Source organism: Pithys albifrons, chromosome 3 (genome assembly GCF_047495875.1).
Source record: "Pithys albifrons albifrons isolate INPA30051 chromosome 3, PitAlb_v1, whole genome shotgun sequence".
NCBI classification, from domain to species: domain Eukaryota; kingdom Metazoa; phylum Chordata; class Aves; order Passeriformes; family Thamnophilidae; genus Pithys; species Pithys albifrons.
In genome coordinates this window covers 9951086-9977312 of record NC_092460.1, presented here as the reverse complement: position 1 = coordinate 9977312, position 26227 = coordinate 9951086, and the positions used below count along the sequence as shown (strand labels likewise).

The following is a 26227-nucleotide window of genomic DNA, read 5'->3' as shown; positions in this document are numbered from 1 at the left end:
TAGAAATACACCAGGTTGGCACTGCACTGGCAGGTGCTCTGCCAGCCCCAGCCTGCCTGCCCAGCCTGTGTCTTCTCTCTTTATCTGCCCACCCTGCAGCTGGGACCCTCTGGCCAGCTAATTCAACAGAAACACCATTGTTCACCAGCTCGCAGTCGAGATCCGGTTTGTGCTGCAGGGCTGTCGGTGCGCTGACCCGGCACTAATGGTGGTGGGACCGTGACCCTGGGCAGACAGCAGCGCCGGTGCCAGAGCTCATTCTTCTGGAAGGGAAGTGGTTAAGCAGTTCTCTGCTCACTAAGGATGTTCAGGGAAGTGCCGGCCGCCTGCTGCGTGCACTGAAGTCGGTCCAAGTGGGGCTGGCCAGGCGTGAGAGGCTGCCCCGGGAGCTCAGGGACTCTGCTGAGGATGGGGGAGCCCTCTGAGTTGCTACAAGAGTGCCCTGATCACTGCGGAAAGGTGCGGGTGGAGCCAGGCTGTGGGTGCCCAAGGGAGATGGGGATGCTTGGCAGCCTTGAAATGCTGGTAACGGAGGGCTGTGGCAGAGCTGCTGGCAGTTCTCCAGCCAGCAGAGCTGCCCCCAGATAGGCCACCTCCCTGGGCAGACATGGGCCACCCCCACTCTGGGCCAGATTGCAACTTGGTATGGGAAGTCAGAGCAGCGTTCAGCAGAACCTGGAGTTGCCTGGATACAGGCTGAGAGTCTTGTCTCAGATCCCACTGAGGATCCCTCCCTTCCACTTTTACTTTGCTTTTCAAGGCTAGAGATCCCCTTACAGTCGCCTTTATCAGGCCTCTTCGGATCTCCTCAGAGCAGATAAGGTTGGCTTGGCAAGATCCCTTAACACAGACATGCCGACCAGTCCTAATGGCTCTTTATCAGCTCATCTTCCATCAGCTCTCCCAGCTGATGAGGTGGTGGTGCCTGGCCACCAGCCTGCACTGCTGGAGCCTTGCAAGCCACAGCCTGGCCCTTCTTACAAGCTTCCCGGTGCCTGCTGAAAGCATGGCCATGGGGAGCTTGGGAGGGCATTTCTCACAGTATCCCCAATTCCGCTGAGATGCGTGGAACCAGCCTGGCTGTGTCAGGGTGTCCCTGGGAGCGTGGCTTTTGGCACCCTTATGGCCTGGAGCTGCTTCGTTTGCTGGTGACCTTGCCTGGCGGCAGGCGGCCAGATCACGACCTTGGTGTGGAGACACACAGCTCCTCTTCCTTCCTTCAGCCTCGGCTAATAAAAGGCACTAGCCCTGCATGACAGCGAGTTCTCTGTGGAACGTGGCCCTGATACACAGTCGTGCTCCCTGCAGGGCTCTAGGGCTGCTGGCGCAGCACGCAGCCCAGTCAGTCCATAGGATCACAGGCAGCACTGACCAGCACAGGGTAAGTGGGGCATGGTGGTGCCCACAGTGCCAGCACTTGGGAGGGAACAGGATCCATCCAGCATGGGTGCTGGGGGAGTGCAGTTTGTTGCCATGCTGCCCCAGGGCTCCTCGTACCACTGCTGGAGATGTGCCCTGAAGAGGCACAGACAGGCCCAGGCAGTGCAGTGCGAGTCCCAGGCATGCTGCCTGTCTCAGCAGTTCCAGGTGCTGCACAGCTGGGCACAGCAGCCGTGTGTGGGAATGCTATGCCAGCTCCTGGCCAGCCAAGGGACCAGGCACTGCTATGCCACGTATGGGCCACTGCCAGTGTGTACCTGGCCTCTGCCTCACCTTGGCTAAAGCTCGGTGTGGGCAGGTCCCTCCCCTCGCCTGGCACAGCTGCCGGAGGAGGAGACAGGCACTGGCTGCTCTCCTCCAGGAACAGCAGCTGAGCCCAGCCCGAGCCCAGTGGGCCCTCGACTCTGGAGCCCACCTGAGGCACTGGCCACCTGCCCAGAACCCCAGGCCCCACGGGCACAGGTAGGACCCGGCATGCCGGAGGGGACCCCCTGGGCACAGCACAGCCCCAGTGCAGGGCACAGCCCTTGGCACACGGCACAGCCCCACGGCACAGCCTCGATGCTGGCAACTGGCATGAGGCAGCACACAGGGAGGGAATGGCAGGGTCCTTTGGCAGAGGGGGCTGGGTGCCCCCACTCCTGCTGTGCACTTCCCGCGGCTGACGTGTGTTGGACTTTGCCCAGGGAGCCGTGGCGGTGGGGAGGGCTGGGTCCCTTGGGAGGGAGTTCCCAGCCAGCAGCATCCTGGCTGTGCCCGGGTGAGCTCCTGGTGAGGCAGGTGCCCGGCACGCCTCCACCCTGCGGCTTAACTGTGCTGGTGCCTTCACCACGGGCCATTCCCAGGTGGGGTAAGGAATGGTGTGGTGACCCCTGCGCAGCGGTGCCAGCCGGTTCCTGGAGCATCAGGCGCCCATTCCGCCGTGCTGCCCCGCACGCCTTTGCTGCCAGTGGCAGCGGGAGCGTTCCTGCCACACAGTGCCGGGAGCCCAGGGAACGCACTGTCTCTGGCTCGCCATCCCACGAGGCGCCCTTTTGTTCGCCGCGGGCCCACCGTGCCGCCCGGTGGCCGGGGCTTGCCCGGGCTGCCGACGCCTGTCCAGCCAGGCCTCCGCGGGCGGGCAGGCAGCGGGGGCCTCCAGGCAGAAGGAATCGGCAGTGACATTCCCGTAGCCTGGAGACCGCCGTCCCTTTCAGCGGGCAGCCTATTTGAATAAGAATCGTGCACGGGAAAGGGGGGCCACCAGCCGCCATCCCGTCGCTGTCCTTGCCTCGGCTCATTGCTGCGCGCCCAGCTCGGGGCAGCGGTTCCCGCACGCCCTCGCCCCCGGCCTCGGTCCTGCCGGACGCCGTAGAACACCAGGTACCGGGGATTCGAGGGGCTCGGGGACCCTCGTGCCAGCACATGGCTCTGCACCACCTTGCCCGCCACCCTGGCATAGCTTTGAGCGGGGGCGGGGGGTTGTTGGGGCAGAGTCGCAGCTCTCCCCTCAGCCCCGACCCCACTGCTCTGGGCTGGCTCCATGCAGGGACAGGAGAGATGCGTTTGGGCAGACCTGGGGCCAGGCTTTCATCCAGCGCTTGCAAGGCTGGGAGCGGGAGGTACCGGGAGAGAAGGAAGCACAAAAGGCATCTCTAACTTAAAATTAACAGCGAGATCCCAGCCAGCATAAGGGACGCCCCCGCCCAGCTGGCTCCGGCACTCCTGGCTCGACTCCCAGGCTGGCCCTGGCCCGGTGCTGGTACCCCCCTAGGGACACTAGTGACACTCAAAAGGATGGATCCGTCCTGAGCTGGGCAGGATGGGGCATGGCACACTTCGTGCCAGGTCTGGGGCTGTCTGGCACAGCTGTGTGCCCATGTCTGTATGCCACAGCCCCCCAGGGCCATGCAGGACTAGAGCACGACCACAGGCATGGGCACTGCATGTCACCCCAGAGGACTTGGGACCCAACTGCCCCACCTGACCACAATTCTCAGTATTGTTCCCAGGAAGCACCATCATGCCTGTGTTGGGGGGTGGGTGGACCCTGGATGGCATGGTCGTGACAGAGCCAGGAGAGACCAGGCACCAGATGCCCTGCACTCTAAGTCATACCCTGTGCCCTGCAGCAGTGCCATCTCCCTGTGCCCCCAGGCAGATCCCGTCGGTGCCCATGGACATCCTGGTGCTTGCACTCCTCCTGGGTAAGCACTGGCCTCAGTGGCACCCTGTGTACCTGCAGTGCTGTGGTTCAGGGTCCCCAGCCCCTGTGGAGGGTGCTGGGCAGCAGTGGCGGCAGCAATGGCAACGCTCCCTGACCATCAGCTGCCAGGGCCTGACTGCCACAAAACCCAGCAGGGAATCCAGGCTGCACTAAGCCCTGCTGGGATTAGCAAGCGCCTGACCCAGCTCCTGACTCCCCCCGGCACCGCTTGGTGCCCTGGGGCTGCCCAGGCCCCCAGGAGCACGGGCAGCCCAGCCCCCAGTCACCCTGCTCTCTGCCCTGGTCACGAGGTCCCAGCACAGCTGCCAGCACCTTTCCGGATCATGGAGCTTCATGCTGCATCAGTGGGTCGGGATGCAAGGATGGGACGGGATGGGACGGCTGGGGGTGGGGTCAGTGCATGGGAAAATTAGGGGTACCCACGGGACCTGGTGCAGCCCCCAGCTCATACTCTCATGCTCCCTGCAGTGGGGGGACTGGCAGCAGGGGGCTGGCAGGAACCTGACCTGAGCCATGGCTGCACCCGTGGCAGCTGCTACCCAGCCACTGGGAACCTGTTGGTGGGGCGAGCTGCCCGCCTGAGTGCCACTTCCACCTGTGGACTAGATGGGCCCCAGGAGTACTGCATTGTCAGCCACCTTCAGGTGAGCCCACCTGGCCCCAGCAAGGCTCTGGCACAAGCCTACAGAGCTGGGCAGCCGTGCAGCCTCCAGTCACACATCCCTGACTATGGTGCTCTGTGCCACAGGACTCAGAGAAATGCTTTACCTGTGACTCACGGGACCCGTCCCTGCCTGAGAGCCACCGCATTGAGAATGTCATCTACCTGAGTGGCCCCCATGACCAGCGCACCTGGTGGCAGTCAGAGAATGGTGAGGCTGGGGCAGTAGTGGCGTAGCCCCATGTTTGTGCGCCTTGGGACTGCGTGGCCATGGGATCTTCCCCAGCTGCAACTCTCACCTCTCTCTCTGCTCAGGCGTTGAGCATGTCAGCATCCGCCTGGACCTGGAGGGCGAGTTCCACTTCACTCACCTCATCATGAAGTTTAAGGTGTGTCTGGGCACATGGGTAACTGGGATAGGGTGGGATGAGACAGGGTGGACCCTTGGGGGCTGTGGGGCTGGCCTTCATCCCACCTGGGTGTTCTGCAGACCTTCCGCCCCGCGGCCATGCTGGTGGAACGCTCAGCTGATTTTGGGCACACCTGGAAGGTCTATCGCTACTTTGCCTACAACTGCTCCAAGCTCTTCCCTGGCATCCCCAGCCAGCCCTCAGGGCTCGTGGATGAGGTGCTGTGTGACCAGCGCTACTCTGAGATTGAGCCCTCCAGCCAAGGGGAGGTGAGTGGGGACAGGGTGCTGCAGAGGAGCCCAGGGTTCTGGGTGGTATGGGATCACCCATCCCTTCCTCCTCACAGGTCATCTTCAAGGTGCTGGACCCCTCCATTCCTGTGGCAGATCCCTACAGCCCGGACATCCAGGGTGTGTGGCCAGGGGTGTTGGGGACATGGGGCTGGCTGGTGCCAGGGCAGGTGCTGACAGGGACATCCCCCCAGACCTGCTGCGTGTCACCAACCTGCGGGTGAACCTCACCAAGCTACACACGCTGGGGGACAACCTGTTGGATTCACGGCGGGAGGTACTGCACAAGTACTACTATGCTGTGGATGAGCTGGTGCTGCGTGGGAGCTGCTTCTGCCATGGCCATGCTGCCCACTGCGCCCCGGCACCTGGTGCTCCGACAGTCTCCGTCCCTGGAATGGTGAGGCGCACACACTCACCGGCATGGCATGGTGTCCCAGGGGACCCAGCAGCCACACTGAGCCAGGTGCTCCCCCCCCAGATCCATGGGCGCTGTGTCTGTGAGCACCACACACAGGGGCTGAACTGTGAGCGCTGTGAGGACTTCTACCATGACCTGCCCTGGCGCCCGGCTGAGGGCTCCAGCACCAACGCCTGTCGCCGTGAGTGCCCTTGCTGGCCCCAGCTCCCTCCACGGTGATGCCGGTGCTGTGGCTGGCAGACTGTGCCAGGGGGCTTGGGGTGCTACAGCCTGTAGTTTGGGGAGAATTGAGGTTGTGGTGCTGCATGTCAGGGTAAGGGGAGTCCAGTCTGGGGAGGGTTGGCACTTGGGGTACTGCCCGCTGAGTGGGGACCAGGGTGCTGCATGCTGTGCCGTGGTGCTGTCCCTGCAGGCTGTGACTGCAATGAGCACTCACAGCGGTGCCACTTCGATATGGCTGTGTTCCTGGCCACGGGGAACACCAGTGGGGCCGTGTGTGATGACTGCCAGCACAACACCATGGGCCGCCACTGCCACCTCTGCAAGCCCTTCTACTACCGACACCCTCGCTCTGACATCCGTGCCCCCACTGCCTGTGCCCGTGAGTGCCCTGGGACCCCCAGCCCCACTGCTTATCCTGGCCCCATGGCTCTCAGTGCCACCAGCCCCAGCCCCATGGCTCCTGGTGCCAACAGCCTCAGCTCTCCATGGTCTCTCTCCCTCTCAATAGCGTGTGACTGCGACCCGGCAGGCTCTCTGGATGGAGGCGCCTGTGACGGGCACACGGATGTGGCACTGGGCATGATTGCAGGGCAGTGTCGCTGCAAGGAGAATGTGGCCGGTCCCCGCTGTGACCGCTGCCAGCATGGCGCCTATGGCCTCAGTCACGGCGACCCACAGGGCTGCCAGCGTGAGCTGGGACCCAGGGATGGGTGTGGGACGATGTGGGATGGAGGGATGGGGACGGAGGGATCATGGAGGGGTGTGGATAAAGGGATGAGGGGTGGGGATGAAGTGATGGTGATGGAGAAACAGGGATGGGTTGGAGGGAGGGAGATGGAGGGATGGTGATGAATGAGGATAGAAGGATCTAGGATAGAGTGATAGAGATTGAGGGAGGTGGGATAGAGGGATGAGGATGGAAGGAAGGAGATAGAGGGATATTGAGTGGAAGGAATGTGATGGAGGAATGTGTGATGGAGGGATGGGAATGGGAGGGTGACAGATGGGGATGGAGGGGTAAGGGATAAAAGGACATGGAATGGGGAAGGAGTGCCATGAAGCCTGTGGGCTGTGGTCCCACGTGGCAGCCCCTCCCATATGCACATGCATGTGCCGGGGGCAGCGTGCAGGTGCGACCCGCGAGGCACAGTGATGGGCAGCTCCCCATGTGACCCCATCAGTGGGGACTGCTACTGCAAACGCTTCGTGGCCGGGCGCTCCTGCAGCCAGTGCGTGGTGAGTGTGCCAATCTGCCTCACCATGCACTGTGGCCCTGACTCTCCACAGCCCCATGGCAGCCCCCAGGGTTGGGTTGGCCCCACACCTCCTTACATGTCCTTTCCTCACTGCAGCCTGAGTTCTGGGGTCTGAGCTATGACCTGGGGGGCTGCCGGCCCTGTGCCTGTGACTTCGGGGGAGCCTACAGCAACCGGTGGGGCCCAGCACAGCACCTGGAGAGGCATGGGTTGGGGGCAGGGACAGGGGTGGGGGTCATGCATGGCAGGAGGGAGGGATGGGGTCTTTGGTGGAGGGATGGGGACAGGGCTGGGGAGGTAGAGGAGGCTGGTATGGGGGGATGGAGAGAGGGATCTCTATTCCCAGAGATGGAGGGTTGGGAACAGAGATGGAAGTAGTGATGGATGAGGACAGAGCCAGACAGGATGACAGATGAAGGGACAGGACGGTCACCCCCAGGTGCTCCATGGAGGATGGGGCTTGTCCCTGCCGTCCCCACATCATGGGGAGGCAGTGTGACCAGGTACAACCTGGCTTCTTCTGTGCCCCACTTGACTACTACACCTACGAGGCTGAACAGGCCACCGGCCATGGCCATGACCACCCCCAGCTCCCGGTGAGTCTCCTTGGGGGTCCCTGTGCTTGTGCATGGCTGTCACTATGCACCATGCTCAATGCATGGCTGCCACCGTGCTCCATGCATGGCTGTCACCCTGCCCTGCGTGTGGCTGTCACCATGCCCTGTGCATGGCTATCCCTGTGCACGGCTGTCCCTCTGCATGGCCACCATTCCCTGACCCCGTCCCTGCAGGGTGCCATCCGGGCAGAGGTGCCCCAGGACTGCCTGCAGTACAACACTGGGGAGCCAGGGGGACGGAAGGGACGCCCACGGCACCAGCGCAGCCCCCCTCGTGCCCCCCAGCCCCACATCCCCTTGCGTCGCATCCGCCAGCAGCCCCCCAAGGTGAGCTCTGGGGCGGTGGGATAGGGCACAGAGGGCCACTGCAGGGCAGGGGCAGCCTGGAGGCAGAGACAGGGCCAAGCTGTGCTGGTGCCCTGCCCAGCCGGACGTGGAGGAGGTGGTGCGGGACAATGCCAGGCACATGGTGACATGGACAGGCTCGGGGTTCGCCCGGGTGCGGGACGGAGCTGGTCTGACCTTCCGCATGGACAATGTGCCCTACCCCATGGACTACGAGCTGCTGCTCCGCTACGAGCCTGAGGTGAGCACGGCCACAGCTGCGACCATGGTGTGTATGGCACGGCACAGCATGGCGCAGCACAGCCCTGATGCTGCCTTGCTGTTGCTGCAGTCAGCTGAGGATTGGGAGGTCGTGGTCAGTGTCAGCTCTCGAGTGCTGCCCACCAGCCCTCGCTGCGGGAACCTGTTGCCCTCCGAGCAGATGTACCGTGAGAACCTGCCCCACAGCAAGAGGTGGGATGGGATGGGATGGAGTGGGCTGGGGGAGGGGACAAGAATCAGGGCAGGACAGGGTCAAGGAGACAGCCCTACCACACTCCCAGAGCTGAGGACTGGGGATGGGATGGAAACAGGGACAGTCCTACCACACAGGTGAGGGATGGAAACAGGGACAAGGAAGATGGTTAGGTCCTGTCCTGTCCCCTGGCTGTCCCCATGGCCCTGCTGTGCCCATGCCCTTACACCTGACTGTACAGGTATGTGCTGCTGTCCCGGCCCTTCTGCTTTGAGCCAAGCACCCCTTACGAGGTGACCATGCGGCTTCAGCGAGCTGGTGTCACCCAGCGCCACCCCAGTGCCTTCATCCTCATTGACTCGGTGAGGGGGGTCCTACTGTCTGGGGCTTGGCAGGGGTGAGGTGATGGGCAGGGATGGGGGGCCACAGGCTGGGGTGGGCAGTGTCCCCCCTCTAGGGATGTATGTGGGGTGGGGATGAGGATGGAAGGGGGTAAGATAGGATGGGATGTGGAGATGAGAATGAGATGAGCATGGGAATAGGGATGGGGATGGGATGGGATAGGGACGTTGATGGGGAAGAGGATATCAGTGAGACTAGAGACTTTACCAGAGTTGGGTTTGGCATAGAAATATCAGTGTGGAAAGGGATAAGGAAACCTTTGGGCATAGCAATTTGTATGGGAATATCAGTGGGTCTGGTGATGTCAATGGAACTGGGCCTGTTGATGGAGCTGGATGGTTGAGCCTCCAGCAGGATCAGGTGTGTCCTGGGGCAGATGGATTCAACTTGGTGGCAGGGGCCAGGTCCTGCAGTGGGGGCTGTCTGTGCCCCCCAGCCCCCTCTCCTCTCCCCTTCCCACAGCTGGTGCTTCTGCCACGGGTGTTGGAGTTGCCGGGTTTCCATGGGGCAGAGGCAGCAGTGCGCCAGGAGGAGCTGGAGCGGTACCGGTGCCTGGAGGTGTTTCACATGCCCCCCCCACACCCCCTGGCCCAGGCCTGTGCCCGCCTGGTTTGCAGTGTCTCAGCGCTGATGCACGGCGGGGCACTGCGTGAGTGGGGACCCTGTGGGAACAGGACAGAGGAGTGGGCAAGGGTGTAGCTCTGCCTGGGGCAGTGGGTTGTGATGTGGCCATGTCCATGGCACAGTGGGCAGGAGAGCAGTGACAAGGCATGGGATGGTGTGGGCAGCTGCAGACAGGGCAGCCCTGGCCCCATGCTGGCCCTGTTACCGCAGCCTGCCAGTGCGACCCACAGGGGTCCCGCAGCAGCGAGTGCCAGGTCCAGGGCGGGCAGTGCAAGTGCAAGACCCACGTCATCGGCCGACGCTGCGACCGCTGCGCCCCAGGCAGCTACGGCTTCGGGCCCTTGGGATGCAGCCGTAAGTAGTGGGATCTGCATCTGCCAGGGATCCCTGTTCCTCCTGTCTGTGTCTGTACAGCCATCAGCAGTCTGTTGGCTGCCCTGTTCACTTGTCTGTCCATCTGTCCGTGCATGTGTCCATCTGTGGTGGGTCTGGTCATCTCAGCTCTGCTGTCCTGCAACCTGTCCCAGTTCCTGCTCTGTCTGTCCGTCCGTCCGTCCGTCCATCCATCCATCCATCCATCCATCCATCCATCCATCCATCCACCTGAGCCAACTGTGGTTACTGTCCTGCCTTGCACTCACTTTTCTGTCTGTCCATCCATGTTCTTGTGGACCTGTGTGTCCACATAAGCTCTTCTGTGTCACAGCCCGTGGGTGGGTGCTGGTCCCCTGTCTGTCTGTCTGTCCATCCCTGTTCCTGCATCCCTGTGCCTGACCTGAACTGTGCTGCCCCGCAGCCTGTGCCTGCTCCCCAGAGGGCTCAATGTCCCAGCTCTGCGACGTGGTGAGTGGGCAGTGCCAGTGCCAGCCTGGAGCTGTGGGCCGGCAGTGTGATCAGTGCCAGCCTGGCCATTGGGGCTTCCCTGCCTGCCGGCCCTGCCAGTGTAATGGGCATGCTGAGGAATGCGACCCCCGGACGGGTACCTGCCTGCACTGCCGTGACCACACGGACGGACGGCACTGCGAGAGGTGAGCCAGGTCCAAGGAGAGGGGATGGCATGGCATGGCATGGCATGGTGTGGTATGGGGAATGGGATAGATACAATGGGATAGGATAGAATGAGATATGATGGTATGGAATATGTTGGAATGGTGGGATGTGGTGGGGTAGGGTAAGGTATGATAGAATAGGATAGCATGGCATGGGATGGGATAGATATAATTTGTTGGGATGGGATGGATGAGATTGAGATGAAATGGGATGGGATAGGATGAGATATAATGGTATGAGATAAAATGGAATGAGATGGGGAGGGTGGGGTGGTGGGATCATATATGATGACCAGGATGAATCCACGAGGCACACATCCCTCATTCTTGCAGGTGCCAGGATGGTTACTATGGGAACCCTGTGCTGGGCTCGGGCCAGCAGTGCCGGCCCTGCCCCTGCCCTGGCTACCCCGGCACGCGGCACTACCACGGGAGCTCCTGCCATGCTGACGAGGAGACCCACCACATCGTCTGCCTCTGCGCACCTGGATATGCAGGTGAGGGGCAGAGCGGGCACTGTGCAGCAGGGACACCCCCAGCACCGGGGCTGCAGGACCCAGCACTGACTGCCCCTGCTCTCTGCAGGGCCCCGCTGTGATCGCTGCTCCCCTGGCTACTTTGGGGCTCCAGAGATGGAGGGAGGGGTGTGCCGGCCCTGCCAGTGCAACAACAACATTGACACCAGCGACCCAGGGGGCTGTGACCCTCGCACGGGGCAATGCCTGCGCTGCCTGTACCACACTGCTGGGCCTCACTGTGCCCAGTGCCAGCCCGGCTACTACGGCAATGCCCTGCAGCGCAGCTGCCGGCGTGAGTGGTGCAGGGGGCTCTGTGGGTCTGGGTCTGCATGGGGGTTTGTGATAGGGGAATTGGGCTGGTGCATGGGCTTGGGGTGGAAATGAAGCTTGGGGCTGTGGTTGGCTGTGGGATGATTGGGGTTGTGCAGGGGGGTTGGATTGGGCAGAATTTTGGGAAGTTGGGGAATTTGGAGCTGGGAGGTCAGGGCCTGGTGAGGTTTGGGGCTGTGCTGGGATTGGGGTGGGGCAGTGAACATGGATCAGAGTTTGTGGGATGTTGGGATCAGGAGTGTTGAGCCTGTCTGTGGGCTTGGGGCACTGGGGCCAGAAGGGTGCTACCTTGGCAGGGGATATGGGCTGACCCCCATGTGGCTGCCCACCCTCGTGCAGGCTGTGGCTGTGACCCAAGGGGCACACTGGCCTCTCACTGCACCAATGGCACCTGTGTGTGTGACCGTGGCACGGGAGCCTGTGCCTGCCGGCCCAACGTTTTGGGCAAGACCTGCGATCGCTGTGCACCTCACTTCTGGAGCCTGGGGGGACCAGGGGGCTGCGAGCCCTGTGACTGCCACCCCATACACGCCTTGCACCCTGCCTGTGACACGGTGAGTCCCCTAGCACTCTGGCATGGCTCCACTGCCCTCCTGGGGCCTGGCGAGGCACCCAGTGAGCACAGCATTGTCACTGCAGGTGACAGGGCAGTGCCAGTGCCGGCCCGGCTTCCGGGGCCGCGTCTGCTCCCAGTGCCAGGAGCACCACTGGGGAGACCCTGAGCAGGAATGCCGAGGTGGGGGCACACTCCAGGGTCTGGGGCTATGGAGGGTTCTGGGGACATGAGGTATGGGAGGACTGTGGGTGCATGGGGAGTCTCTATGGAGATAGGGACATGGATGGAGATTGAACATGAGACACTGAGGAGAGTGGGAGACTGGGGACACAAGGGACTCAGGAGATCTTGGGGACATAGTAGAACCCTGCGGGCAAAGAGGACCTTGGGGATATGGTGGGACCCTGGGGACATGGTGGGTCTCTGGGGAACATGGAGGACTCAGGGTACATGGTGGGACTGTGGGGGCATAGGAGACATTGGGCATAGGTGGGACCCTGGAGGCACATGGGGATATTGTGGGATGCTGGGAACATGATGGCACTCTGGGGGCATGGAGGTCCCTGGGGAGGCCAGGACACATGGCTGACTATCTCTGCAGCCTGCGAGTGTGAGCCACTGGGTGCCGAAAGCCCACAGTGCGAGCAGGACAGCGGGCAGTGCCAGTGCCGGCTGGGATTTGGGGGGCTGCGCTGTGACCACTGCCAGCGAGGCTACCAGGACCCCTTCCCCCACTGCTCCCCCTGCCACCCCTGCTTTGGGCGCTGGGACCCAGATGTGGGCAGCCTGCAGGACAGGCTGCGGAGCCTTGGGGTGCAGGTGCAGGCACTGAGGGAGGGGGGAACTGCACTCCCACTCAGTCCCCGTCGCCTGCGGGAGCTGGAAGAGGCCCTAGGGCATGTGGAACAACTGCTGGGCAAAGGGAACAGCCCCAGTAGCCCCCTCCTCAATGGACTGCCTGGGCAGCTGGATGGCACCAGGCAAGTGTGCATGTTGGGCTGGGGTGGGGGGACTCTCCTTTGTCCCCCAAAAAAGTTTAAGACCTCATCCCTACCCAAAGAATGGAGCTGGACAACTTCTGGAAGCACCTCCAAGAGCTGGAGCAACATCTAGACCAGCTGGCACAGGCAGATGTGCGGCACCATGACCGGCTAGCTGGGCTGAGCCACGAGCTGGAGGGTCTCAACCGAACCACCTCCCACCTTCAAATTCTCCTCGGTACCGTAGCAGCAGCTGGATTCAGTGGTAAGAGGATGTGGCGAGAATTGGGGCGTTTGGTGGCAACCACCCTGGCCAAACTCTGACACCAGCACCTGCAGAGTCTTACCGCAGCATCCTGGCATCGGCGGAGGCCTCGCGGCAGGCGGAGGTGGTGGCCAATGGCACAGCCGGTGAGCTGAGCGGGGCACAGGCGACACGGCGGGTGGCTGAGCGGACGCTGCGGCAGCGGGGCAATGCTTTCCGCCGTGGGACAGCCGCGGCACGGAAATCCTTGCGGGAGGCACAGAAACGGGTGATGGGACTCAGCATTGCCAGGATCAACGAGAAGGTAAGAGCAGGACTGTCAGAGGTGGAATGGGGGTCTCTCCCCACACGGTGTTGAGCTGCCATCTCCACCACTGGCATCATCACAGATTTGTGGGGCACCCGGAGACCAGAGCTGCAAGCACGCACTTTGTGGAGGAGCCTTGTGCCGGGACAGTGCAGGCACACGGCGTTGTGGTGGCACAGGGTGTGCAGGGGCATTGCCCATCTCAGCTCGAGCCCTGAGCAACGCCCGTAATGCCTCGCAGCAGTTGGAGGTGGCATTGGGGCAGCTGGGCATTGTGGCGCAGAAGGTAGGGGTGGTGGCTACATGGCACTTTCTGGGTCCCCTTGTGTCCCCTTTGCTTGGCCTGCTTGTGTGCTTTCCATACCACTTTGATTCACCCTTCCATGTCCTGTTTGTGCTCTTTCCATGCCCCTTTGACTGTCCCCCTCTATGTCCCGCTTGTGCTCTTTACCATGTTACTAAGGATATCAGCCCCATATGTCCCTCTTATGTACCTTCACAGATGCCCCTTGTGCCACCTGTTTGCCCATTTGGGCCACTGCTGCTCTCTCTGTATGTCCCCTTGCACCCCCCTTCCATTCCCCCTTGCAGGACCCCATCTTGTCCCCACGCATGCCCTTTGCTCACCCCCATGCCCCCTCCTCGGGGCAGCCCTGTGCCCCCACTCAGCCTGGTGCTCCTCAGATGCAGGAGGTGCAGGAGCTGGCACGGGGGGCACGGAGCTGGGCAGAGGAGGCTCTGGGGCGCTCACAGGCTGCCCGCAGCCGCGCGGAGAAGGCGACAGCTCAGCTGCGGGACTTCATTCGCCGAATCAAGGCCTTCCTGGCAGGTAGTGCCAGTGCCAGGTGGGCACACGGGCATGACAGAGCTCAATGTGACCACCCTGAGCCCACCCTACTCCCCTGTCCCTGCAGAGGAGGGAGCCGACCCAGGCAGCATCGAGCTGGTGGCCCGACAGGTGCTGAACATCTCCCTGCCCAGCAGCCCCAGTCAGATCCAGGAGCTGCTGTGGGAGATGCGGGAGAGCATCAGTCAGCTGGAGGGTGTGGACGTGGTGCTCAATGGCACAGTGGAGGGGCTGGCCATGGCACGGGGGCTGCTGGCACAAGGACAGGAGGCCAGGCGAGTGGTGGGGATAAGCCAATGTGGGCAGGATATGGGGTCAGTTCCCCACCACTGGCAGAGGCTGGAGCTGCTCATGCTGCCACAGGGAGCGAGCGGAAGGTGTGAGGGACGAGCTGGCAGGGACACAGCAGGCGCTGGAGGTGGCACAGGCACAGCTGACGGCAGCAGGGAGTGCCCTGTGGAGCGTCAGGGTCACCATCCGGGCGGCTGAGAACAAAGCCAAGGAGGTGAGGAGCACTGGGCTGGGGGAGTAGAGCAAATTCCGTCAGCATGGCTGGAAGCAGGGACGGTGGTTTGGGCGTGCCCAGGGCAACAGGGCTAGTGCTGTGGGGGCACTGGGAGGAATGAGATCAGTACTGCGGAGAGCAAGACTGATGCCTTAGGCACACCATGGGTAGGTAGCTACCAGGGGCATGTGGATAGCGTGGGGCAGATGCTGTGCTTCTGCCAGGGCGGTGGGCCTGGCCCCGTGGGTGCGGCAGTTGCCGTGCCTGCCACAGACAGTGTCCATGCCTGCCCAGGCGGAGCGCAAGTTGCAGTCGCTGGACAGGAAGGAGTCGCGGGCACAGCGGAGGCTGAGGGAGCTGGCGCAGCGTATCACTGCCCTGCAGGAGCATGGCCAGGATGCTCACCACATGGCCCAACAAGCCAAGGACAGGGCACAGCATGCCACCACCACCTCGGGGATGCTTAGCCAGGTGACCTCTGGCCCTCCTGGCTGCTGCATGGCACCAAGCAGGTATGGAGTGCTGGAGGGGCTCAGCCTCACCATGCCCTTGTGCCACCAGGACCTGGCGCACGTGACGCAGCGCTATATGTTGCTGAAGAACCGAGTGGGAGTGTTAGACGGGGTGTCTGACGGGGCCTTGCAGCGTGTTACACAGTTGACAGCAGAGGCCCGAGACCTCCTGGACAAGGCCAGCAACAGCAAGAGGAAGCTGGAAGGTGAGGGGGGGTACATGCTGGAGGGCATTCCCTACCATCTCCCCATACATCTCCCTGTGTCCCCCTGGGCCCATCCCACTGGGTGCCCCAAGGGTGATGCGGGCTGGTAACATGGTGGAGGGCTGCACCATGACCGTGTCCCCTACCCCGCAGACCTGGAGCAGCGCTTTGGGGCCAATGAGCGGGCAATGGCAGCAAAGGTGACACGACTCCAGGCATTGGAGCAGCAGGTCTCAGGGCTGCTGCAGGAGATCCAGGAGAGGGCCAACGCTTATGCCACCTGCTAGGGACCACCGGTGGGGCTGGGGGCTGGGGGCCGGGGGCCGGTCCTGCCCCGCAGCTGCCACCCGGTCCTCGAGCCCGGGGGTCCCGTCCACTCCGGAGGCGCCTACACCGCGGGCGCCCCTGCAAATAAAGCCCTGAACTGTGTGTACGTCTGTCTGGTGCCTTCTGCCTCCCCCTGCTACTGCCTCCCCCTGCTCCAGCCTCCTGCCGTGTCCCGCCTGTCCCGGCCGCTTCGCTCCCCCGCTCCCCGCTCCGGCCGGGATCCGCCCCGCGCTTTCCGCACAGCCCCGAGCGCTGCGCCTGCCGCCCAGTTCGGAGGGGCCGGGAGGGACCGGGACGGGGCCGGGGCCGAGAGTGGGAACGGGATCGAGGACGGGAACTGGCGGGTCAGAACGGGACGGGATCGCCGGGCACCTGCCGAGCGCCCCCTTTGCGCGCCTTTTGCGCCCCTTTCCGCCCCGTCGCGCCCCGCGATGCGGAGCCCGGCGAAGCCGAGCCCCGCCGCCCTCCTGCTGCTGCCTCTGCTGGCCGGTGAGTCCGCGCCCGCCGCCCCGCCGTGGGCCGGTGGGCACCGGGGGCCGGCCCGGCCCGCCGCCCTGTTTCCGGGCGACCGCGGAAAGGGCCCCGGGCACGGCGCGGGGAGCCCCGGCCCCGGCCCCGCTCTGCGCCCCCGCCGCGCTCAGTGACCCGCTGCCCCGCAGGGCTGGGGGACGCCCTGGCCCCCGATTCCCCCCAGGGCTGTGCCCGCGGCAGCTGCTACCCGGCCACCGGGGACCTGCTGGTGGGGCGAGCCGCCAGCCTGAGTGCCACCTCCACCTGTGGGCTGCGCCGGCCCCAGCCCTACTGCATCGTCAGCCACCTCCAGGTGAGTGGGACGGGGGCTCGGGGGCTCCGGACGGGGATGTGGGTTACGGGACAGGGTTGGGGACACACGCTGAGTCTCCCACTCGCAGGAGGAGAAAAAGTGCTTCATCTGTGACTCGAGGCGACCGTACGACGCTCGCACCAACACCAACAGCCACCGCATAGAGAATGTGGTCACCAGCTTCGCCCCCCGCCCCAAGAAAGCCTGGTGGCAGTCGGAGAATGGTCAGCAGTGGGTGGGGGTGGCGGGGCATCCTGTCGTGTCCCGGGGGGCTCTCCTTCCCTTCCGCCCACGCTGAGGAAGTGTGACTCAGCTGGCGGCCTCAGCCGCACCCCTGGACCACGGCCGGGTGGGGGGGACGAGCCCCCGGGATCTGCGGGTGGGTACTCCCAGCGATCACACCTGTCATCCCCAGGCATGGAGCACGTTAGCATCCAGCTGGACCTGGAGGCCGAGTTCCACTTCACCCACCTCATCATGACCTTCAAGGTGGGTCCCAACATTCAGGATGTCCATGTTGGGATGTGATGGGAGAGGTCCCCAGGGCCTGTGAGGCTGACCCCAGTCTCACCTGGGTATCTTGCAGACCTTCCGCCCCGCGGCCATGCTGGTGGAGCGCTCAGCCGACTTTGGGCGCAGCTGGAAGGTCTATCGCTACTTCGCCTATGACTGCGCTGCCTCCTTTCCCCATGTCCCCCATGGGCCCCCGCGCCGCATCGACGACATTGTCTGCGAGTCCCGCTACTCTGACATCGAGCCTTCCACTGAGGGGGAGGTTAGGCCCCAACAGCACACCAGGAGGGTTGGGGGATCCCCAGCTCTCTCCTCATCACCTTGGTGTCCCCTCTAGGTGATCTACCGGGTGCTGGACCCTGCTATCCCCATCCAGGACCCCTACAGCCCCGCCATCCAGAGTGAGTCGCCAGCCCTGGGCTCCTGCCTGGCTGCTCTATTTTGGGCACAGTTATTTTGGCTGCTCTCTCCCTGCTCTAAGCCTCACAGTGAAGTCAGGGCCTGATCCAGCCTGTGGGGGCTTGGGCCCCTCCTGCACCCTGCCCTGTGGGAGCAGCTAAAGGTCAGGCTGCATTGGGTCAAGTGGAGGGGGATGGTTGTGCCATGGCCGTGCCCAGCACTGAGCAGCAGCCACGGTGTAAGATGGGGAGTCATGCTGGGCACAAGATGCAGTGGGTTAATCATCCAGGGCTAAATTTAGACTGGGAGCAGGAGGGGAGGAATCTGCAGGGCAGGGCTGCTGGGAAGCTGTAGTTCTGGAGGAGCCGTTCTGTCCTGCCAGGGCCCCCAGGCTGTATCCACCAGGCACAGCTGTTTCCTAGGCACAGCCCGCAGTGGTGAGTGCCCCACCATCTGTAGAGGTGCTGTGCTCAGGGCATTGTTCTGCACTGATGGGGGTCTCAGCCTGCCTCTGCTGGGGCATGCAGAGCCCTGGCCCACACACAGGCAGACTGCACAGCCATGTGCATGGGAGTTGAACCCCCACAGCTACATACAGCCCTTCCTGGCCACATGCAACCACGTGCCTGTGAGCAAAACCATGCACAGCCCTGGGCCAACACACTGTGCTGTAGAAAACCATAACAGCCCAGCCTGGACAGCTGCCCTACACAGACACCCCATGTCATGCACAGCCCACCACAGCCATGCCCAACAGAGCCAAGCCATGCCCAGCTCCAGTGAACCACTCAGACCCCCCTGTGCCATGCACAGCCCAGTCCAGCTGTGCCCAGCAGAGGTGGTGCTGTGCATGGATGTGCCCAGCCACTGTGCCAACACAAGTCTCTCCATGCCCTAGACCTGCTGCGCGTCACCAACCTGCGGGTGAACCTCACCAAGCTGCACACGCTGGGGGACAACCTGCTGGACTCGCGGCGGGAGATCCGGGAGAAGTACTACTATGCACTCTATGAGCTGGTGATGCGCGGGAACTGCTTCTGCTACGGGCACGCCTCTGAGTGTGCCCCGCTCAGCGGAGCTCCCGCCGCTGCTGAAGGCATGGTAGGGTGAGCCAGTCCCATATACCCTGCCAGAGCTGGGTAGCTGTGCTGTCTAGTTCTGTAGGCTCTGACCGCAGCATCCCGGCAGGTGCATGGGCGCTGTGTCTGCAAGCATCACACACAGGGGCTGAACTGTGAGCGCTGTGAGGACTTCTACCATGACCTGCCCTGGCGCCCAGCCGAGGGCTCCAGCACCAACGCCTGTCGCCGTGAGTGCCCTTGCTGGCCCCAGCTCCTGCCACAGTGATGCCGGTGCTGTGGCTGGCAGGCTTTGCCAGGAGGCTTGGGATGCTGCAAGGTGGATATGGTTGAGTGGAGACTGGCATCCTGCAGACTGGCTGGGAGGTTTTGGGGTGCTGCAGCCTGTAGTTTGGAGAGGTTTGAGGTTGTGGTGCTGCATTAAGGGTAAGGGAAGTCCAGGTTGGGGAGGTTTAGCCCTGGAGATGCTACCTGCCAAGAGAGGGCTGGGGTGCCACATGCTGTGCCGTGTTGCTGTCCCTGCAGGCTGTGACTGCAATGAGCACTCGCGACGGTGCCACTTTGATATGGCTGTGTTCCTGGCCACGGGGAACACCAGTGGGGCCGTGTGTGATGGCTGCCAGCACAACACTATGGGTCGCCGCTGCCACCTCTGCAAACCCTTCTACTACAAGGATCCCACCAAGGACCTGCGGGACCCCATGGTGTGCCGAGGTCAGTGCCAGGGGGTCCATGACGTGGGACAGGCTCTGCAGGATGGTGCTTTGGTGGTCATGGTGCTGACCCTAACTGCACCCGCAGCCTGTGACTGTGACCCGGCGGGCTCTCTGGATGGTGGGCTGTGTGATGGAGCTGATGACCCAGCCAGGGGGCTGATTGCGGGGCAGTGTCGCTGCAAGGAGCACGTGGCTGGTCCCCGTTGTGACCACTGCAAACCTGGCTTCTTCAGCCTCAGCACTGAAAACCCACGGGGCTGCCAGCGTAGGTACCGGGGTGGCATCCATTAGGGTCAGGAGTATGGTTTGGCATTTCTGGACACTGCTGGCTCTCCCTGCAGGGTGCCACTGTGACCCCCGTGGCACAGTGGCCGATGGCAGCCGGTGTGACCCTGTCAGCGGGGAGTGCTTCTGCAAGCGGCTGGTGACCGGGCACAAATGCAACCAGTGCCTGGTGAGTGGGGCTGTGCTGGAGCCCATGCACAGTTCTTGGTACTGCAGCACCACAGCTGGGCACTCTCTGACACCCTTGTCCTCTGCAGCCTGAGCACTGGGGGCTGAGCCATGACCTCCAGGGCTGCCGGCCCTGTGACTGCGACGTGGGAGGTGCCCGCAACAACCTGTAAGTCTTTGTGGGGATGCAGGAGGCCAGGGGCATCCCTGACAGCGTCAGAGCTGATGGTGCTGCTGGGGTACCAGGTGTGCTACGGAGACAGGGCAGTGCCAGTGCCGCAGCCATGTGATGGGACGACAGTGTGAGCAGGTGGAGCCTGGTTTTTACCGCATCAACCTGGACCATTACACCTATGAGGCTGAGGATGCTCGACTGCATCAGGTAAGGGATGCAGCTGCCTCTGGGGAGGACATCAGGCAGAGCAGGGCAGTGGGTGCCTCCTTGCAGGGTCTCAAGCCTTGCTGCCCAGGGCAGGGCAGTGCCTACTGGCCAAGGCAATTTTTAGGGTCCCGTCTCACAACCCCCCTCTTGCACCAGGGCTCGGTGGTGGAGCGTGAGCCACCCATGGACCGCCCACCTTCATGGACGGGTAGAGGCTTTGCCCGCATGTTGGAAGGTGGCTGGGTGGAGTTTCATGTGAGCGATGTGCCTTTCTCCACTGAGTATGATGTAGTCATCCGCTATGAGCCCCAGGTGAGCACCATATGTGAAGCCTGTGATGGGATGTATCACCAAACTGGGAGTTGGTGGGGAGTGACCCTGCCCCTTTTCTTCTGGCAGCACCCGGAGGCCTGGCAGGAGGTAAGGCTGAGGGTTCTGCGCCCCAGCCCTGTCTCTGCCAGCAGCCCTTGTGGAAACACTATCCCAGCCGATGACCAGCTCTCCACCAGCTTCCCCTCTGGTGCCAGGTGAGCGCCTCACTGGGGTTGGGCTGTGCTGGAACTCACTGGAGGCACATGGCTGCCCTTGCTTTTTTTTTCCTCCACCAGGTATGTGGTGCTGCCCCAGCCTATCTGTCTGGAGAAGGGTGTCTCCTACACCCTCCGCCTGGAGCTGGGCTGTGCTGCTGCTCAGCAGGATCCCACTGCCAGCGTGCTTATTGATTCGGTGAGGGGCAGACAGGCAGTGGGATCGGGGACAGCAACCTGTCAGGGGGATAGGATGGAGCTATAGAGGGACATGTAGAGAGAGGGGCATGACATTCCATTGACTCGCCCCCAGCTGGTGCTCCTGCCCCATTACTCCTCGCTGGAGATGTTTATTGCGGGTGACTCCAGTTCCATGGAGCGCCGGGAGACCTTTGAGCGGTACCGCTGTGCCCAGCCCTTCCACGCTGCAGGGCCCTCGCCAGTGGCTGAGCCCTGTTCAAGCCTCCTGCACAGCCTCTCGGCCATCCTGCATGATGGGGCTCTGCGTGAGTATGGCCCTGAGCCCCATCCCACACCCCATCCCGTGGCAGCCGACACTGACCCTGCTCTCTGCCCGCAGCCTGCCTCTGCGATCCTCAGGGCTCACTCAGTGCTGAGTGCCAGCCCCAGGGTGGGCAGTGCCAGTGCAAACCCAATGTCATGGGACGGCGCTGTGACCGCTGCTTCCCAGGAACCTTCGGCTTCGGGCCAGGCGGGTGCAGATGTGAGTGGCAGTCAGGAAAGGAGCTGGGTGCTCCAGGGCTGAGGGTGCCAGGGAGGGATGCTCTCTGCAGCTCAGGGACAGACACCATGGGTGCTGTGCCTTCCAGCATGCCAGTGCAGCCGTGAGGGCTCAGTGAGCACCGTCTGTGACAGCACCACAGGGCAGTGCCCCTGCCGCGAGGGTGCCCATGGCCCACGCTGTGACCGCTGCCAGCCCGGCCACTGGGGCTTCCCCTTCTGCCGGCCCTGCCAGTGCAATGGGCATGCTGAGAACTGCGACCCCCGGACGGGCAGCTGCCTGCGCTGCCGTGACCACACGGATGGTGAGAGGTGCCAGAGGTAGGTGGGGTATGTGCCCAGGCCAGGCAAGGGTGCTGCCAGCAGCCCGGCCCTTGCTGATCTCCTGCCCACAGGTGTGCAGCTGGGCACTTTGGGAACCCGTCGCTGGGCTCTGGGCAGCACTGCCGGCCCTGCCCCTGTCCTGACGGGCCCAGCACACCCCGCCACTTTGCTGCTTCCTGCTACCAGGACAGCCGCTCCCAGCAGGTTGTCTGCCACTGCAGCCCTGGGTACACAGGTGGGTGCCCACTGCAGCGTGCTCAGTGCTCTCAGGGGTCCCCCATCCCTGAGCACTGCCCAGCACGTTGTGCCTGCAGGTCCCCGCTGTGATGAGTGTGCCCCTGGGTACTATGGGGACCCACAGCAGCCCGGTGGGCGCTGCCTGCCCTGCCAGTGCCATGATAACATCGATGCGACAGACCCTGAGGCGTGTGACCGGCGCACAGGGCAGTGCCTCCGCTGCCTGTACAACACGGCAGGGCCACATTGCGCCGAGTGCCAGCCCGGCTACTATGGCGATGCCATGCGGCACAGCTGCAGGCGTGAGTACCCACTGCCACGCCGAGACAGACTTGCCTTCAGACCCCATTGTTGTCCCCGTGCCCAACTTGTACCATCCCATCTATATCCTCATTCCATGGCCATTGCTGTCCCCACTGCCATCCCATCCCCATTGTCATCCATCGTTCTCCATACAATCCTTATTCCATCTCTATCCCCACCCTGTCCCATCTCTATTCCACCCCTATCGGTTGTCCTTATCCTGCTCTCATCCCACCTCCATCCCATCTCCACTCCATCCCTGTCCATTCTCTGTCTGCCTCCTGCCTCATCCTCATCCATCACTATCCCATCCCTGCCTGTATCCCCATATCCATCTCAATCTCATCCCCATTTCTGTCATTCTGTCCCCATCCCCTCCCAATTCCCTCATCCCTGTCACTGATCACTATGCCTGTTGGTTCCAGGTTGCTCCTGCAACCCCCTGGGCACTGACGCCAGCACCTGTGGTCCCCAGCAGTGCCACTGTGACAGGCGCAGCGGGCAGTGCCACTGCCTGCCCCACGTGGAGGGTCAGAGCTGCGACCGCTGTAGCCCCAACTTCTGGAACCTGGCCAGCGGGCAGGGCTGCCAGCCCTGTGCCTGCCACCCCCAGCACGCCCTGTCACCTGCCTGCAACCAGGTGAGACACGACTGTGACAAGGGGTGGCAGAATGGGGCGGGGCTGGGGGTGTGCTGCAGCAGTGCCAGCCTCGGCCACGCTGTGTCTGTCAGTTCACAGGGCAGTGCTCCTGCCGGCCGGGCTTTGGGGGCCGGACTTGCACCGACTGCCAGGAGCACCACTGGGGCGATCCACGACAGCAGTGCCGAGGTGAGAGCTGGTGCCAGCAGGGGGACCACAGTGGGCCCCATGGCACACTGACACCACTCTCCCTGCAGCCTGTGACTGTGACCCTCGTGGCATAGCCAGTGCCCAGTGCCACCGCAGCAGCGGCCATTGTGACTGCCGGCCTGGTATCTCTGGAGTCCGCTGTGACCAGTGTGCCCGGGGCTTTTCTGGTACCTTCCCTGCCTGCCAGCCCTGCCACCCCTGCTTTGGGGACTGGGACCGTGTGGTGCAGGACCTGGCTGCCCGTGCCAGGGCGCTGGAGCAGCGGGCCAGCCTCCTGCAGCACACTGGAGCTGCTGGAGTCTTCGAGGGCACCTTCCGACGGCTAGAGGAGAACCTGGCCACCGTGCGTGACGTGGTGGCCGCCCGCAATGCCACAGCCGCCACTGCTGCCCACTTGACGCATGCAACGGAGGGGCTGCGGTGAGCATCTGGCACAGGGCACATCTCACAGGGTGGCCCTGGGGACGGGTGGTCACCCCCTTGCTTTGCAGGCGGCAGATCGAGGAGGCAACAGAGCGGCTGACACGTCTGGAGGGGGAGCTGACGGCTGCTCAGGATGCCAACTTCAATGCCAGCCATGTGCTAAACGCTGTGGACCGGGGCGCCCGTGCACTCAACCACAGCCTGCAGGACCTGGAGCAGCGGCTACATGCCCTCAAGACATCTAATTTCCTCGGTGAGCCACACCACAGAGCCAGGCCAGGGTGGTGGGGCCATGGCCAGGGGTCTGACAGTGCCCCTGCCACCCGCAGGTGCCTATGACAGCATCCGCCAGTTTTTTGGGGAGTCGCGGGAGGCCGAGCACCAGGCGGACACCTCCACCCGTGCTGTACCCAGCCCGGTCAGCACCTCGGCAGCCACCCGTCACCACACCGAGCAGCTCCTGGGCAGCCAGCGGGATGAATTTAATCGCCACAATGCGGCCAGTCGGCGGGCGCTGATGGACCTGGCGGAGCGGGCACAGGCGCTGAGCCTGCAGCCACTCAACGAGAAGGTGGGATGTGGGGAGGGGACGAGGGGAATGGTGCCCAGAGCTGCCCTGATCCTGTGGTGCTTTGCAGGTGTGTGGTGTGGTGGGCGATGTGCCCTGTGCTGAGAGCCCTTGTGGGGGTGCTGGGTGCCGAGATGAGGATGGAAGACGACGCTGTGGGGGTCTGAGCTGCAGTGGAGCTGTGTCCAAGGCTGACAGCGCGCTGGACCGTGCACACCATGCCCAGGAGGAGCTGCGGCAGGCTGCCAGCGACATGACCCAGCTCTCCCACAAGGTGTGTGGCCCACAGGTGCTGGTGGGAGCAGGTGGCACAGCCATGCCCTCTAGTCCTTGGGGCTGGCACCAAGGTTCTCTGCCCATGCTCAGGTGGCCGAGGCCAAGGGGAAGGCAGATGAGGCTCGGATGCGAGCGCAGGCAGCCCTGGACAAGGCAAACCAGACGAGAGCCCGAGTGGAGAGTTCCAACAAGGAGCTGCGGGAGCTAATCAGCCATGTGAAGGCCTTTCTGAGCCGTGAGTGCCGGCATGCCGGGAGGGCTGGTCCCCTCTCTCTGGTGCTGTGTGGCTCTGCACCAGCACCACACTGCACTGACCCTGCACTGCACCACACTGCATGGTCCCCACGCTGCATGTGGGCTGTGCCACTCCTGCCCTACACTGCATGGCACGGTCCCTGCTCTGCCACAACCATCCCGTGTCCTCCTGTCCCCTGCCGTGTGCTCCCCTCTGCCGCTCAGTCTGCCTGTCCCCTCCATCCTGGGGTGCCACAGGGGACACACTGACTGCTCCCACCCGCAGAGGAGGGGGCTGACCCCGAGAGCATCGAGGTGGTGGCCAGCCGGGTGCTGGAGCTGTCACTCCCGGCCGCCCCGACCCAGATCCACCGCCTGGCCGAGGAGATTAAGACGCGGGTGCGCAGCCTGGCCAGCGTGGACGCCATCCTGGAGCAGACGGCCGGTGACGTGCGTCAGGCTGGGCAGCTGCTGCAGGATGCCCAGCGGGCCAGGTGAGCCCGGGGACATGGGGACATAGTCCCTCCAGAGCCCTCCAGCCCAGGCTGGCGCTGAGGCCTTGCCATCCGGTGATAGGTCGCGGGCGGAGGGCGTGCGGGGCACGGCCGAGGCAGTGCAGCAGGCACTGGAGGATGCACGGCAAGCCCAGGCCATGGCCGAGCAGGCACTGCAGGAGGCTGCTGGTGACATCCAGCACAGCGAGAGAGCCCTCGGCACAGTAAGAGCCCTGTCCCCATAACCACAGCCCTACAGGAACGTGCAGGGCCTCATCCCCACCGTGCAGGCACTCTGACCACACCAGTCCTCCGTGCCACTGCTCCTCAGATGCAGACCCAGACGGGGAGCTCAGAAAAGCAGCTGGCGGGTGCCATGGAGCACATCGGGCTCCTGGACAGACAGACAGACGCCCTGAAGGTGAAACGTGCCAACAACAGCCTGGCAGCCGCGCGCGCCCAGGAGGCAGCGAGCACCGCACGGGACCGGGCCGGCGAGGCCATGCAGGTGGGTGGCACGGGGGGCATGGAGGGCAGCAGGGGTACCCCGAGGCTCCCCCTGATCAGCCCTGCTGCCCAGCAGGTGCTGGAGGGGCAACTGCGGGACCGGTACCGGACGGCACAGGAGCTGGTGGAGCACCGGGCCCAGGGGGCGCGGCAGGCGGGCAGCCGGGCCCAGCAGCTGCGGGAGGAGGCCGCGGGGCTGCTGCAGGATGCCCAGGGCAAGTTGCAGCGGCTGCGAGGTGAGGCCAGGGCAGGGCGAGGGCGGGGGGGCAGTGGCAGGAGGCCGGGCTGACCCATGTCCCCTCTGCCCCCGCAGCGCTGGAGGAGGAGTACGAGCGGAACGAGCGGGTGCTGGACGCCAAGGCAGCGCAGCTGGGTGGGCTGGAGGCCAGGATGAGGGAGGTGCTGGACACCATCAACCAGCAGGTCCAAATCTACAACACCTGCCAGTGATGCCCCAGAGGGGCCCGAACCCCTCCCGGAGCCCTCGGCCTCCCGCCCCAGTCTCCGCCTGCCCCGCAACCGTGGGCGGGGTGGGGGCTGCGGGGCACCCCCGTGTGAATAAATTTACAGAGCAAAACCGCCTCCCCTCCGCCCCGTACCGCGGGCACCGCGTCCGCCCCAAGGGCCC

At 63.7% G+C, this 26227-nt stretch overlaps 2 protein-coding genes across 8 annotated transcripts; both read left to right on the top strand.

Moving 5' to 3' along the window:
- Positions 1-1284: 1284 nt before the first annotated feature.
- On the top strand, positions 1285-15839 carry LOC139669728 (laminin subunit beta-2-like). Of its 7 annotated transcripts, XM_071550396.1 has the most exons (37): positions 1285-1381; positions 1802-1902; positions 2286-2802; positions 3552-3626; positions 4115-4290; positions 4395-4518; positions 4623-4696; positions 4798-4986; positions 5064-5127; positions 5202-5407; positions 5489-5609; positions 5841-6029; positions 6159-6338; positions 6774-6886; positions 7003-7082; positions 7346-7502; positions 7698-7850; positions 7951-8109; positions 8200-8321; positions 8564-8684; positions 9187-9373; positions 9559-9702; positions 10145-10376; positions 10731-10894; positions 10983-11207; positions 11585-11799; positions 11885-11981; positions 12403-12781; positions 12862-13046; positions 13121-13350; positions 13436-13639; positions 14038-14182; positions 14268-14475; positions 14564-14705; positions 15000-15176; positions 15267-15423; positions 15577-15839. In XM_071550396.1, the coding sequence occupies exons 4-37, from the start codon at positions 3596-3598 to the stop codon at positions 15708-15710; spliced, it is 5484 nt and encodes a 1827-aa protein (XP_071406497.1). In that variant the 5' UTR covers positions 1285-1381; positions 1802-1902; positions 2286-2802; positions 3552-3595; the 3' UTR covers positions 15711-15839. The 7 variants fall into 7 exon arrangements, with proteins under 7 accessions (XP_071406497.1, XP_071406500.1, XP_071406499.1 ...); XM_071550399.1 differs by lacking the exon at positions 1285-1381 and having other exon boundaries at positions 1615-1902; positions 2637-2802; XM_071550398.1 differs by lacking the exon at positions 1285-1381 and having other exon boundaries at positions 1615-1902; positions 2321-2802.
- Positions 15840-15975: 136 nt separating this feature from the next.
- Positions 15976-26136, top strand: LAMB2 (laminin subunit beta 2). Its single transcript, XM_071550394.1, has 33 exons — positions 15976-16239; positions 16410-16573; positions 16662-16797; positions 16989-17062; positions 17160-17348; positions 17424-17487; positions 18384-18586; positions 18674-18794; positions 19090-19278; positions 19366-19545; positions 19622-19734; positions 19823-19902; positions 19980-20115; positions 20272-20427; positions 20515-20642; positions 20724-20841; positions 20956-21148; positions 21223-21366; positions 21473-21704; positions 21779-21942; positions 22022-22246; positions 22673-22887; positions 22980-23076; positions 23145-23517; positions 23589-23773; positions 23850-24091; positions 24159-24362; positions 24455-24599; positions 24885-25092; positions 25175-25316; positions 25424-25600; positions 25676-25835; positions 25913-26136. Exons 1-33 carry the CDS (start codon positions 16182-16184, stop codon positions 26047-26049), a joined length of 5352 nt encoding a protein of 1783 aa, XP_071406495.1. The 5' UTR covers positions 15976-16181; the 3' UTR covers positions 26050-26136.
- Positions 26137-26227: the final 91 nt, after the last annotated feature.

Excerpts from the sequence above, each read along its gene's own strand:
- LAMB2 (XM_071550394.1), top strand. The coding sequence starts at position 16,182 with ATGCGGAGCCCGGCGAAGCCGAGCCCCGCCGCCCTCCTGCTGCTGCCT. Across the intron at positions 19,903-19,979 it reads GGAGGTGCCCGCAACAACCT|GTGTGCTACGGAGACAGGGC; the intron begins GTAAGTCTTTGT and ends CTGGGGTACCAG. Across the intron at positions 21,943-22,021 it reads CTGCAGCCCTGGGTACACAG|GTCCCCGCTGTGATGAGTGT; the intron begins GTGGGTGCCCAC and ends TTGTGCCTGCAG.
- LOC139669728 (XM_071550396.1), top strand. The coding sequence starts at position 3,596 with ATGGACATCCTGGTGCTTGCACTCCTCCTGG. Across the intron at positions 5,610-5,840 it reads CAGCACCAACGCCTGTCGCC|GCTGTGACTGCAATGAGCAC; the intron begins GTGAGTGCCCTT and ends CTGTCCCTGCAG. Across the intron at positions 6,030-6,158 it reads TGCCCCCACTGCCTGTGCCC|CGTGTGACTGCGACCCGGCA; the intron begins GTGAGTGCCCTG and ends CCCTCTCAATAG.